The sequence below is a fragment of the Colletotrichum aenigma genome, assembly GCF_013390185.1.
Source record: "Colletotrichum aenigma strain Cg56 chromosome Unknown KSG_Cg56_contig08, whole genome shotgun sequence".
NCBI classification, from domain to species: domain Eukaryota; kingdom Fungi; phylum Ascomycota; class Sordariomycetes; order Glomerellales; family Glomerellaceae; genus Colletotrichum; species Colletotrichum aenigma.
Window position 1 is genome coordinate 2,057,542 of NW_023500914.1, and position 13,390 is coordinate 2,070,931.

The 13,390-nt window shown below is 51.2% G+C and overlaps 6 protein-coding genes across 6 annotated transcripts; 4 read left to right on the forward strand and 2 right to left on the reverse strand.

Annotated features, from left to right (window-relative positions):
• Window positions 1-1,410: 1,410 nt before the first annotated feature.
• Window positions 1,411-1,905, forward strand: CGCA056_v012079 (uncharacterized protein; the record flags this gene model as incomplete). The annotated part of the gene is made up of 1 exon (XM_037327323.1): window positions 1,411-1,905. One exon carries the CDS (start codon window positions 1,411-1,413, stop codon window positions 1,903-1,905), a length of 495 nt encoding a protein of 164 aa, XP_037173902.1.
• Window positions 1,906-3,327: 1,422 nt separating this feature from the next.
• CGCA056_v012080 (uncharacterized protein) lies at window positions 3,328-3,921 on the forward strand (the record flags this gene model as incomplete). Its single annotated transcript, XM_037327324.1, has 4 exons — window positions 3,328-3,365; window positions 3,420-3,550; window positions 3,607-3,665; window positions 3,715-3,921. The coding sequence occupies 4 exons, from the start codon at window positions 3,328-3,330 to the stop codon at window positions 3,919-3,921; spliced, it is 435 nt and encodes a 144-aa protein (XP_037173669.1).
• Window positions 3,922-4,336: 415 nt separating this feature from the next.
• On the reverse strand, window positions 4,337-6,416 carry ytcJ-0 (putative amidohydrolase YtcJ; the record flags this gene model as incomplete). Its single annotated transcript, XM_037327325.1, has 3 exons — window positions 4,337-4,849; window positions 4,909-5,765; window positions 5,846-6,416. 3 exons carry the CDS (start codon window positions 6,414-6,416, stop codon window positions 4,337-4,339), a joined length of 1,941 nt encoding a protein of 646 aa, XP_037174483.1.
• Window positions 6,417-9,104: 2,688 nt separating this feature from the next.
• Window positions 9,105-9,991, forward strand: CGCA056_v012082 (uncharacterized protein; the record flags this gene model as incomplete). The annotated part of the gene is made up of 2 exons (XM_037327326.1): window positions 9,105-9,264; window positions 9,354-9,991. The coding sequence occupies 2 exons, from the start codon at window positions 9,105-9,107 to the stop codon at window positions 9,989-9,991; spliced, it is 798 nt and encodes a 265-aa protein (XP_037174488.1).
• A 124-nt stretch (window positions 9,992-10,115) lies between these two features.
• Window positions 10,116-10,796, forward strand: CGCA056_v012083 (uncharacterized protein; the record flags this gene model as incomplete). Its single annotated transcript, XM_037327327.1, has 2 exons — window positions 10,116-10,301; window positions 10,365-10,796. 2 exons carry the CDS (start codon window positions 10,116-10,118, stop codon window positions 10,794-10,796), a joined length of 618 nt encoding a protein of 205 aa, XP_037174500.1.
• A 346-nt stretch (window positions 10,797-11,142) lies between these two features.
• On the reverse strand, window positions 11,143-11,720 carry CGCA056_v012084 (uncharacterized protein; the record flags this gene model as incomplete). Its single annotated transcript, XM_037327328.1, has 3 exons — window positions 11,143-11,316; window positions 11,374-11,542; window positions 11,602-11,720. 3 exons carry the CDS (start codon window positions 11,718-11,720, stop codon window positions 11,143-11,145), a joined length of 462 nt encoding a protein of 153 aa, XP_037174505.1.
• Window positions 11,721-13,390: the final 1,670 nt, after the last annotated feature.

Here is a 13,390-nt window from a genome sequence, read left to right on the forward strand (position 1 = left end):
GCCCGCCCGAATTGGCTTTAGCTCAATAGAGACTGATGATTCTCTCGTTTAACAACTGCCTTGTCTGATATATTGTGTAGAGTGCCCGATCGTCGATTCTATCTTGGCTACTAAACGGCTGCCTAGACGGTCGAACATGGCGGCGTGAACCAATCAACCAAATCAACGAAGACTAGACGCGCCACGAAGCCTGACAGACTCTGACGAACGGTCCAGGCAAGGGAGCAAACATTCAGATCGGCGGGACGGTGGCAGCCGCACTCTGCTGCGGAGGATTTCTGCGGCTATGCCAGGTGGGTACACCCGTTCCTGATGCAATGCCGATCGTTGGAAAACAAGGCTACGCTCGTAAGCGACGACGCTCCACCCAAGTGTGTATCTTAAGCTTGAATGACAATGATTGGCGCTGGGAACGAGGCGAAGGCTCGGCCCCAGGCTCAGCAGGCACCATCATTATGTGGTTCGTGGTTGGCTTTCGCGTTGGTTGTGGATCGAGACCGAGTTGTTCCCGTTGATCGGTTGCCAAGTTTCTCTTCTCGTACTCAGCTCTGCCTACTAGGGACAAGAGATTCAAATGCGCGGCCGGGGTTGCGATCCCGGCGACGGGTACGGCTCGGGAGTTGAGGATGCCAAGGACGTGAGTTGAGGTGCTCTTGTTTGCGGTTAGTTCGCAGATGCGGCTATGCAGCCAGGCTATGTATGGTTGGATGCAATCATCAATGATGAAATCAAATGCATGCTAAAATAAAGGTTATGTTCGCAACACTTGGATGGCGATTAATGTTTTGGTAGCTCTTAACACGAGCACAGTGTCGTGACAATATACTTGGCTCTTTGGACAGGTATTAGCACAAGGACCGTGTGTTATTGCACTGCGCGATGGCCATGTAGCTGCTCCGCCATACAACTGTTTCCCACAAGTGGGTAAGAAAACTGGGTGAATAACTCCTTCAGTGGATCACGAGGCTTATTTTTGTCCCATGGGGTCTGCCATCACGGTCAGTCGTTCTCTGTCCTATCCGCGTGTATGCTTCATTGAGATCGCCGATGAGTCTTCTCCAGTTTTTCCCCTTCGCTGATGGCAGTCTGGTCTCACTAGAGAAGTTTTCTAACTTGGACTAGGCAACAAAAGAACTTCCTTTGGCGGAGAACGACTGTTTACGATGTGCTAGGCACCGAGTTGAGTTGAGAAGCATCACGATGCTATGAAATCAGCTTATTGAGCTTCGAAGACGTCGGGCAAACGGGGATTGCCATCCTTCAAAGTATTTAGCAAGCAGAATAAACGTATAAAAGCCTGTGTCAAGTCACGGAAAGAACGCATCTCAGTGTCAGCAACAACTCTACATTCCTCATTCTTCACCCAGTTTCACCAACACACCTCTCATACAGACACATATCATCATTACAATGTCTTCCATCCGCAACCTCTTCCTCGGGCTCCTCAGCCTCTCCGCCACCGCCTACGCCGAGCACCTCCGCGTGGTCTGGTCCTCGGGCAGCTTCTCGACCATCAGCGGGCCCGGCGCCGGCTCCCAGAGCGGGCACTACAGCGGCTTCGCCATCGTCAACGATAACGGCGATGCCATCTACGACGACTCCACCCCGAGCGACCACTCGCCCTGCTACAACACGGGCAACGGCCGCACCTTCACCATCGAGGGCTCCTGCTGGGACACCCCGCGCGTGTTCCACTGCAAGTCCGACTTTGGCGGCATCCCCGAGACGTGCGACGTCAGCACCAAGGACGGCAACGAGCTCGGCAGCGGCACGCAGCAGAAGGACACCGAGTTCATCGGGATTTCTATCGGAATCGACGGCAGCTGTGTTGTCGAGTTTGACTCGGACGGTCCCGGGTGCCCTGTTGATGACGGCAACGGTCCTCTGCACGTTACCTCTGGTTAGAGGACGAGGCTTTCGGGGGTGAAGGGTCTGGGCTCTTGACATGCATCGATACGAGAGAGTGTGGGGCTTGCGGAACAAGTCTATCCAGACCAGAGGAGATTGTGTTGTCATAGTTCTGACTTATTTGTTTTGTACACATTCTCGTGCCGGCTGGAGAGCAGCTGCGCTTAGTTACCACTGCTTTGAAACATGAAACATATGAAAACGCATAGATGAGCTACATTGAGTCCCAGACACAGTGGTGAAGTATCGTGCTATGCCCGATGGACAAGATGTCCAAGTGTACTTCGTTGTCCAATCACGAAATATGACTTTCAAGAGTTATCAACAGCATGTAAGGTGAGGCATTTGCCGATGACTTGAGCAACCACATCTCTTCGATAAGCGACCTCAGTCATGCGATCCGGCCTGGTAATCTTGCCTTCCAGGGTAGAGTAACCATTGGTTTCATGTGGTTTGGGAAGTAAATCGGATGATCATGAGAAGAGGAGGTTGAAAGACTCGCGGAGACCGGGACTCAACTTGCTCAAGTCCCTCAGGTTCTACACCTTTCCACCACTTTTAGTGTCCAAAAGCAGTCATGTATCCATCTTGTTGTCGGAGCGACTCGCTCACCGCATCGTGAGGGATATCCTGAGCACCGTTCCCGAAGTTGTAATGAGTTGCCCGCTCACTGCTGATCCCGTCCCGGTTGGGATTGAAATTTTTACGAGCTCAGAGATGCAAGCGTTTCGACATTGGAAGTCCAAGATGGTTGGTCTCTGCGCTTAGGTTGTATGGTAACATCATAGCACAACTACCACAAATTACCATAGAACATTCCATAGCCCAAGTCGTTTTCGTCGTTTCAATTAAGAATCTTGGCATCATGTTTGTTGATGCTAAATTCCTCGCCGGCTCCGCTTGGGGTATGTTGTCGTGTGCCGTCACGGGTCTTCGCAGCCGGCGTCCCCGCCCCCGCCGCCCGGAACGAATCCAGGGGCGATTTGCCCCACTACGACTTCTGACTGCTCTTGACTCAAGAGTCAACACGACTGGCAGTTCAGATAGTGTTCATTTAAAGTTCCAAAAATCCCCATAAGGAACTCAGGATATGCCGGACTGGTGATTGGTGCACAGAGGATTGAAATAGGCATGTCCCTGGTCTTGGCAATCTACCGGGCGGGCCGCCTTGGCATTGGGTGGTATTATTATCTTCACATATCGGACAGACCGATTCACTGGCGCTGATCTGAATGTTTTTCTTCTCGTCTATGACCCCTTTGCAATGCTTTGAGCGTTGGAGTCCCAGTATATAGCTTCATACTGCTTCCTTCAACTTGGTCAATATGAATGGTCACACGACAGCCGTTCTCTCATTGATCCCGTCTGCTTAACTCAATACACTCTTTTGTAACTTTCATCACATCCTATCAATCAACAATGGCGAAGTTTCTCGGTTTTCTGGCTGTCTTGCTGATGTACGTCGATATCCCCGACATCTTCTCTCGCGACTGAGAACTAATCTCTTCCAGGGCGGCCAACGTCAACGCTGCCAAGCACCGCCTCTGTGCCTGTATCACCGACCAGGGCGCCATCGGCATGCAGATCGACGAAGAGGCCTCTAAGGCTGTAGTTAAGGCATCCGAAGGAAAGTTCGTCTATAGTAAGCTCTTCCCATTCCAACATACCCCTGACAACGTCACTGACCAATTCCCATAGGCGACGGTCCTTGGTTCACGGACCCTCTTATTCACGACGCTCCCTACAGCGGCCCCTACGTAAGTCATTCTCCTTTGCATAGCAGCGGCGCATTGCTGATGTAGATAGTTCCACGCTATCGACGGCGACGTCAACGGTGCCAACGATGACGGCTGGCTCGGTGGTAACGAGGTTCACGGACTTTGCGGCAAGCAGTTTGCCGAAAGCTCTTGCTGGACACCCTCAGATACGTTCAACTGGCGTGGCTGTGGTGCAAGCCAGGTCTGCTGGACCTCCAAGGCTGACAAGACTGATGGTTTCGGAACACCTATTTGAGAAGACAAAAGCGATGTGCACTTTTATATACCCCCATAGAAACGGCGTTCAAAATAGATTCTGGGTTTTCAATGAGCCTCTTCTATATTCGTTGGTGAATTGATTCCAGCCTTTACAGGTGATTTCACCCAGCAAGTGCGCCGCACTGCCGCGTACCGACTTGAACACCAGTCCCGGCCTGGTAGCCCAAACAATGTGTTAACATACAGTACGTTTTGGTAGGAAAGGTAAGAATGATAACATGTGTGTAAGGCCGAATTCTAAGACCTCTCTATCATCTATCGTCCCTATTTAAGAAGGGATTGATATAATGACATTCAGCGAAGTTGATGGATGTGTAATGATTCTTTAGCACACCCTTCCAACCACATCTTAGTGCTCATGTGGTCGGCCGTTCTCATCAAAATTGCATGTCCTAGTGTGCGTGTTCATGGCCACAACCCTGGCGCTTCCTCATTTTGACAACCTCGGCCCGTCCCTGGGTGTCGAGGTGCTCACCGTGGAGCCCGCCAATCACTCTGCGGGCCATCTTCGCAGCAACGGCGTTGTCATTGGGGAACTTGGGCGTGACATCTCTCCCAAATGTAGACTGCGCACCGTCCTCGAGGTACACAACCTCACCCCCGAGCATTGTAAGCAGCACCTTGTTACGCCCGAGCTCCTCATCGGGCACTTCAAAGAAGTTCTTCTCGGTGACGATGATATCCGCAAGTTTGCCAACCTCGAGAGAGCCAATTTGCTCATCGGCCCGCAAGAATTTGGCTCCGTTGATGGTGGCTCCCTTCAGGACGGACTCGCGGGAGATACCTCTGCCAGGGAACGGTCCGTCATAAAGCTCGCTGAATGATGCGGCAGAGTTGGGGTTGGATGGGTCACCCCGGCGCGTAACTCCGGCCTTGAGTGCCAACCACACATCAAGGGGATCGACCTAAGGTCACATATCAGTCGTTGAGAACTTCAAACAGGATATCTCGAGAAGGAACTTACAGGCCAGTCGCTACCGTGCACTGTGGGGCGTCCAGCTTCTTCGATCTGTGCATAGGCATCGAGGTTGCCCATGCGATATTCGCCAATGCTGTTGAATGTGTCCGGGATCCACATCGGAGCTAGTTGAGAGAACTGGTATTGGAACACCACATCAACGCCGAGCTCCGCGAACCGAGGCCAGTCTTCCTCAAGTGTAAGACTGGCGTGGGCGAGAGCGAGACGGATGGGGGCAGCATCAGGGTGATTACGCCGGAAGGCATCTGCAGCGTCCAAGCTGACGTGAACGGCTCGATCGCCATCGACATGTAGCTGTGCGTCGACACCGCCCAGCCACAACCCTTCCAGAGTCTTGGCCAAGATCTCAGGATCCCAGTACAAAGGGGCGATGGCACTGGGATCAGGCGCCCATTCTTGGGTTTCGTTCGTGCCGTTGCGTACAGGAAGCCAGAACGGATCCGTGTTGGCTGCTGTGCGAGCGGAGAAGGGCATTATGCCATCCAACAAGGCCTTGATCGCTTGCCATTTGAGGGTTGGCTGGGCAGCCACAGTGGAGTTGTCATTTCGAGACGCGAGCAGGGCGACGTTTTCTGCAACGACGGCATCGACAGCCTCCAATGTCGACGGCGGCTGAATGCGGTAATCAAAGTACCCGCGCGAGCTGAGCTCTGAACTCTCTTTGAGAATGTTCCAAGGACCCCAATGCTCGTTGGTAGCTAAGGCGTCTTGCCAGGTGGTGATACCGTTCTGCCGAAGAATTTGGAGCGCGGCACGCCCGGCTTCGGCGTTCTTCTCGTCAGTGAAAGCTGGAGGGCCAGCAATGAGGATGTTTGCGCCATCGAGAAGAACACCAGATGGCTCTTGTGTTCCGGGGAGGTGTTCAATTACACCACCAGGGGGTTCGTGGTTGAGTCGGTGATGTTTGAAAGCTCCAGTGCACGAGAGTTGAGGACGAAAGTGTGGTAGTCATTCGACCGGAGAGACATTGGCCGGGTCGTGTTGAGGGTGTCAAGATCCGCTTTGGTAAGGCTTTCTCCGCTGAGAGCCATGGCAACGTAGTTGAGATTGACAGCGTCAAGCCAAGTGTCTTGAGCGGTACCGTCGGTGTCTATGCATTCCTGTAGATGGTCTAAGACCTGCTGGCGGCTGAGACGTTGGTAGTTGAAGTCACATTTTAGTAGATTCTGTCCCGCCTGCAGCACATGCATGTGCACATCGACGAATCCAGGCATTGCCATGCGGCCTTCTAGGTCAAGAACTTTGGTGTCATTCCCAATCAAATGCCGGGCCTGAAGGTCATCGCCAACATATATGATCGTGCCATTCTTGATGGCCAGAGCGCTGGCCTCAGTTGAAGAGGAATCTAGGGTGTAGATGGAGCCGTTTTGGAAAACAAAGTCGGCAACATCAGGCAGAGCTTGTTGACGAGTGCGATGTTGGGCCACTGAGGAAGGCGTCTTGCTACTGGCAACGAGAGCAGCGCCGCTAAGAAGGGGCAGTATAAATCTCATGGTGAGAAGTCCGATACGAAGGACCAAATGAAATTTTCTGTGATTTAATAGAGGATGTGGAATGGTGATGGTATCAAACTAAGAGTCTGCTGATATTCAAGCGTGAGCATGCTCATTTATATCTGGTTAACCCCGCCTCTGAAATTCGGAACTTTTTCCATTCATCGTATCTACCCGGCCGGCTAAGCCTGGTGATCTCGGGCTCCGTCAGCACTCTTGACAGCGATTTCGCATCCTCACTCTGTTCATCATGCGATCGACGAGTCTCAGTAGGGAGGCCAAGACTTACTTGCGTACTCTCGCGAGATGGCAACCGGTCTCAACTCCAGCCTCCGTAGATTTCTGTGCTTTCGAGGCCGGGATCCATCCATGATGGGTTGTCAATTCCCGCGCGGCAAGTATACAAGCAGATTTCTCATGCGTAAGACCAAGACACGGCCATCTTTGTCGCCTAGAACTCGACGCTACACGACTCCGAGTTCCGGGATGACGAAAATGGCTTAGCGCTACTTTTCGGAATCAGAAGTGCAGTTCCGGCAGCACGATGAGCTGCAGTCCCAAGCTTACTTTCATCGTAGATGGAGTTTCACAGGGTATGACAGGATCCAGAGTAACGCATACGCTCTAATGATCCGCAACAGCGCCGAGTTCCGACCGCTAGGAACTTCATTTGGTGAGATATTAGAAGCTCTGACTGGTGTAAGATGTAGTTCATCACGTCCCTACTATGGTATGGCACAGCCTGGCCCCCGCTGTCTTGGCATTTGTGTATCCCACCGGCTCATGATTTGTTGTTCAAGTCTACTTACCGAATCTGCATTTCGGGATAGAGTTGAGTCTCAGAAATTAGCCCTACCTTGGATATTCGCATATTGAGAACTCTGTTCTCGGCCCTTGCATTGCTATGCTTTGATCGGCCTATCAGAACTCGAGTGGCCTTTGATCAAGAGATTCATCAAATTTTGCAACGATCAAACCTTATTGACTGTATCGGCCAACGAAGCTCCTGTAAGTTCTATCGCTCTTCCATCACAGAAACTGCTATCAAGTGAGCCAAGTAAAACCATGGGGCAGCGCACCCTGACAGCTACAAAGACAGACTTGAATGGTATCCAGTACACTATGAGTTACACCGCAAGGAGACTAGGACATACCCTGCCGGGATTCGGATGACAAAGTGGAGCGTGGAGCTAGATAGGATGAACGCCAAGATCCAGGGAGATCTTCCCGCGCGGTTACTTACAACAATGGGAGATGCCGCTGACGAAGCAAAACGCGCCACCGTAGAAGCTGTATAGATCCGTGATGACGCAGCGAGAACTTTAAACCAACGGTTCAGATGAAGTGACTAGTAATGTGCTGAAATCATGCTTCTCTCGGAACCAACGACAAGAATTCCGAGCAAGCTGCCGCGGATCGTGATGTACAGATTTCTCCGTCGATGGCTTGGCGAGGAGGGACTGTGCTTCCCCATTTGGGTCGCTCTATTTCACGGCATGGAAGAGCTCTTCTTCACGCCATTATGGTCGCTTCTATCGTCTGTGATGTCGCCCTGGTACTTGGAGAGCTCGAAGTTTGTTGCTAGTGGCTCATTTAAGACACAGTCATCGTTGTCGGAACGGGCACATCTCTCGTGACGTTCGATTGATTTGCGCCCGCAATGCTCCAGGACGCCAATGTACACCATTAGTTGACTGGTCCCAGCTTCCGTTTGTGATGTCTGCGACATAGTCTGTTATTTGATGTTGCCCGTGAGTTCTCTGGTAGCCTAGGGTTGCGTGATGGATCCGGCTTCTCCCAATTCCGTATGAAGAAAACGTCCATGGTCAATGGCTTACGAGGCTTCCAAGGAGACCCATGACATCGGAACTCGGAAAAGAGCCGGACACGGTGTTGCTTTGTGACGAAGCTCCAGATGAGGGCGGAAAGGGAATAAATCATTAATATGAATCAGTTTTCAAAGCATGCGTGCAGAAGCAAGAGGCTGGTCTCAGAACGACCACCCTACAGGTCTCGAAGGCTGATATGGCAGCTTTTGAAATAGACCGACGCCTCTCACAAGATTGGAACTCCGGGCAGAACATGCAAGCTCAGACCGATAGTTGAAGTAGCAATGTGGCTTAAGACTGGCAAGTCCTGTGTTCAAGAAGCTGAGATTAGTGAAACAAAACCATCGAAAGGACAGTTGGGAAGACCAACTTTGTCACTAAAGGATGTTCGCGTCGCACTTCAAAAACGCCACAAAACTTCTACTTACTGCATTCCTACACTGCATCTGAGAACCGTTGAACTCGTTTGGAATAATACAAATACGGGCCGTCGACACGCATCGCCCATTCAATCGATGCAACTGCCGTCTGCAATCGATATGATGTCGATCGAGACGAAGCAACCTGTGACCCAAATCAGACCTCTCCCATATGAGAACGATCCTCCCGCTGTTGATCATAAGATCAGGGGGTTGAACTCATGGAGAACAACAGTGTCTGCGGGCGCTGTCGTCGCTTCTTTCGTCCTTACTGTAAACGTGGGCGTTCTTGTCTGGGTCCGACATCGGTGTTCCAAGTGTGCGTAATTTGGGACACATATCGTTCTGGCGCGTGTGTTTGTGGGCTTTGCTATTTCTAAGCTCGATCCCACTACACCTGGTATAAGTATGAGGGGTGCTTTTTTGATTCAATCGTTAAGATGAAGGCCGAACTAACTCCTTTCAGCTACAACTCCGTGATCTTTTCAACTCTATCTTCGGTCGATTATCAAGCTGCATTGGTTACACAAGACTTTCTCAAGGGAGCCGCATGGAACGACACGGAACTCGCCATGAGCGTCCACGCATGGAGCGGGCTAGGTACAGCCAACGTAAGGCAGTTGAAAGAGATTCAGGCCTCCGCAGAAGCCGGAAGCCTTACACGCCTCGACAACTCACAGTGCATCAAGCGTATCAAAACTCATTATATGAATCGTCTTGGAAGAATCTACTGCTGGTCACGTCGGTCCCCAATAACAACAGCATCATCCAGGTGTGGACGCACAAAGCCGAGGACACCGACACTAGTGAAAACCGGCTATGCCACGGCAATGTTGGAAACTACGACAACTCGGGAAGCAACCGCGACTTCAACAATTTGGTGGCCCACACGTCTTCGTGGAAGATCGAGGGCGTCTGTCGCGACACCTCGAACTCCGGCTCATGCGGGAGCTCCTTTGACGCTCCGATTCTCTACTGCCTCGCCGAGCAATTCCCCGGAAATTGCAAAATCCAGGTCAGCACGACACTGCTGACCATCGTCATTCTTTTCAATGCTGTCAAAGTCGTTTATCTCCTGACCACGGCCTTCTCTCGCAAATTCGAGCCGCTGGGAACCGTGGGCGACGCCATCAGCTCATTCCTAGAGCAGCCGGACGACGAGACCACGAACCTAGGTCCGGTGACCAAATCCGTAGTCCAAAAGCAGTCTTGGAAGAAAGTGTACATCTCAGGATCTCGAAACATGTCTTTAACCTATAAACGAAAACCTCACCGCTGGGCTCGAGCAGTGAGTGGCAGCCGTTGGTTCATTTGCATGGCCCTGTAAGTACACGCTAAATGCATGTATCTGGGACCGCTCTTTAACAAAGAAAACTCACAGATGCCTCGTGGTGTGGTTTGCGGGGCTCTATTTATACTCCACCGCAAGAAGCGGCAGTTAGAGGTCAAACATGTCCTTCATGCAGGGATTCAACACATCGCCGGCGAACACCATAGAATTTACCCTCGGGAACTCGCTGATCTCCAATGTTCTCCTCGCAAACACGCCCCAGATCGTCCTCAGTTTTGTCTACCTCTTCTACAACAACGTATTCACCTGCATGGTCATGGCGCACGAGTACGCGCGCTTCGCATCGGTACGCAAGCCTCTGCGAGTCACCCGGCCTTAAGGCGAGCAGCGAAGCACATTCTGGCTACAGCTGCCGTACCGCTATATCGTGCCCATCATGTTAATCATGGCGTTCATGTACTGGTCAGTGTCGCGCAGCATATATCTCGTACAACTCGAGATTTATGATAACAACGGCGAGTTGATAGCCGGTCGGTCTGTTACCGGATGTGGGTACTCTCCGCCACCCATTGTATTGTCTCTGTGCCTCGGAGGTGCCATGATTCTGTTACTCCTAGGTCTTTCGGCTTGGAAATTGGACCCGGGGATGCCGATCGCGGGATCGTGTTCCCTGGTCATCAGCGCTGCTGCCCATGCTGGCCAGGACGAGGTCGACGCCGCGGCTCGTCACTTACAGTACGGCGTCATCTCGGAGGATGATACTGGTGGCAGAGATCGCCGGCGAGTGGGCTTTTCTTCGCGGCCTGTGGAGAAACTTGTTGCTGGCGAGACGTACGCGTGAGGTGACTGGACTTTGCAAATGGTCTAATATTTGTGTGAGAATTCTCCCACGGGGAGACCACGGCAAAATGTGAAAGTGTTCTCATGTTGCGTCCAACTATAACCTCAAGAGCCTTGGCTAATACCTTATGGCTCTTCTACATTGGATCGATGGCGTTGGCAACAGGTACCTATTCTTAGACCTCGTTTATGCCGCGAAGTCGACCGTTAGGCAAAGGTGATGATTCCTATTGAAGGAATATTCAAATCAAAATCACACACAAAATTGAGACCCAACTAAAAAGATGAAAGAGCATGAAGTCTTTGCCAAAGCTTGTGGATGTCGTCTCCTCCATAAGCCTGTTCCATCAAACAATCTCGAATGTCTTGACATCAGAATCTATTTCCTTCAATCCCCGTGGCCATATCAGAGCCATCCCGACTCTCCTGAACTTTGTCAATGTGTCATCAACAGGTTGAAGAAGCAAAGACCAGTAGATTCCTGAAGACTTTATGACTTCGCTCATATCGACGCACACGTGCTACCCAGCATCAGCCGCAACCTCCCATGACTTGGAATGGGAGGGCTGAAAACTCACCTCGTCTTCTCGCGGATACGCTGAGTCGCTGCCGTCCGTACTGTGGACTTCTGAGCTGTCACCTTCACTGCCGCCAACGTCACCCTTCTCAAATTCGCTGTCTTGATTTCCGGCCCGAGGAGGAAATGCTATTTCAGATCCAAAGCTTCCAGATTCGGAAATGTAGTTACTAGGAACAAACGTAAGAAGCAGGCTCATAATTCTCAGTCTTGGAGAAGTAACACGTACAATGGATCACTCTCATCGCGCTCCACGAAGGTCAGAACGAAGCAAAAGCACTCGGGAGTGTGTTCGCAGTCATCGAACACGCCAACACCAAGTATGCGCGTACCACCATCACCAAGCATTAGGAATCTCTCTGCGTTGTCCGTTTCTCCGCAATAACCCGGCCGCATGCAAGACTCGTGGGCACCGACGTCTGAAAACTCGGCTAAGCAACATTCCCACAGACACGAAGATGGAGTCGTAACCTTGATTAGCATACCAGAGGCGTCCAGAGAACCTGAATTCCCCAGACTGACGTTTTGCATGGTATGGCTCGAATTGTTCCTTGTAACCCATTCCTTCCCTCCCCCAGTGGCAGCCCAGCACCAAGATGGTAGACCGGGAAATTCATGTTGTGGCACACCCTCATGTTTCCACAGAAGCTGTTCCGCAAGCCCATGTTCCCAAATACCAAGTTCAGCTGCAAACGAATCGTCCCTGTCCTCCTTCAGTTTTTCTGCAATCCCGTGAAGAGCTAGTATGCGATCGGATGGAACTGTTAACTTCTTCTCAGAGTAACACGTGAAGCAATGAAGCCAAGAGGAGGTTTCATAGAGCCCTAATTCCCGGAAGTTCCCGCGTGTGTCGAGTTCTATTTCGTTGCATTTCCACATGACGCCCTTTGACGTGAAAAAGACAATCCTTCGACCAAGGTACCACTCTTGAAAAGCCCAGGCTCTTTCTTGTAAAGGGCCTTCAACTGAAGGATTTGAACCGCCTGGTATTGGGAGCATATTGGCTTGCTGAATGCTTTGATCAGGACCGTTGTGCACGGTGATGGGGCATCTGAAAATCGGTAGTGGGAGCTGAGGTCCGACAAGGCCTTCGGTAGAGTCTTTCGAGTTCACAGCTGCGATTACGAGGAAAGCTTTGCGATAAACCGAGGACATTCTCACTGCTTCATGCTCCCAGTCCCTTTTGTCGTCTTGTATGATACAAAGTGAATCGATCCAGATGTACTGAAGTCCGAGCGCGCTGACCAAATTGAGGGCGTCGCGAAACGTACTTGGTAGGTAGCTCCAGGGTATTGATGCAAGATGATGTTTGATATTTTCCCGTGTGGTCTTCGGTGGATGATTGTCTTCCGCTCCCCAGCAGTGACTCAACGCACAGTATGTGCCTTTCAAGCCTTTTGTTTCGACAAGCTTCGCTGAAAGAACCCCACCATCATCTTGTATGGATATAACTCGAGATGGCAGCTCTCCCGCTTCGTGCTGCTGTGTGACAGAGAGTCCACAATATTCGTGATTTTCCAAGCAATTGCTCAACAGCTTTTGAGTGATCCTAATGATCTCTACTGGGCTGTGATTGATATCTGGAGGCCAGTCAGCAAAATCGCCAGAAAACGGCGTATTCTTGCTTTCCGTCTCAACGCTATCATCGAGTGCAAAACCAGCTAAGCCCCCCAGGTCAGTGGAGAACCATGCTTCTAATCGTGATGGAGTTGACATACATTGGTCTGCCCACACGGAGCAGTGAGTAGTTGGACGCCACCCCATTCTCATTCCATTTTCCATCACCTGCCAAGTTAATGATGATATACGGTTCTCGTCAACTTTGAATTGACTTGAATGTACCCATGTCATTATGCTTAGTCGTTCGTCGTAGCTGTCCGGTATGTGGTCTGTGTCCTGGTCGTAGTCTTCGGGCCAGCTATGCCCCCCCAGTCCACTTAGAATATGGCGACATAGTCTACAGCTTTGCACAGACTTTTCAATTTCTCTTCGTTCGTCAAACGTAAAGTCTCTTTCAT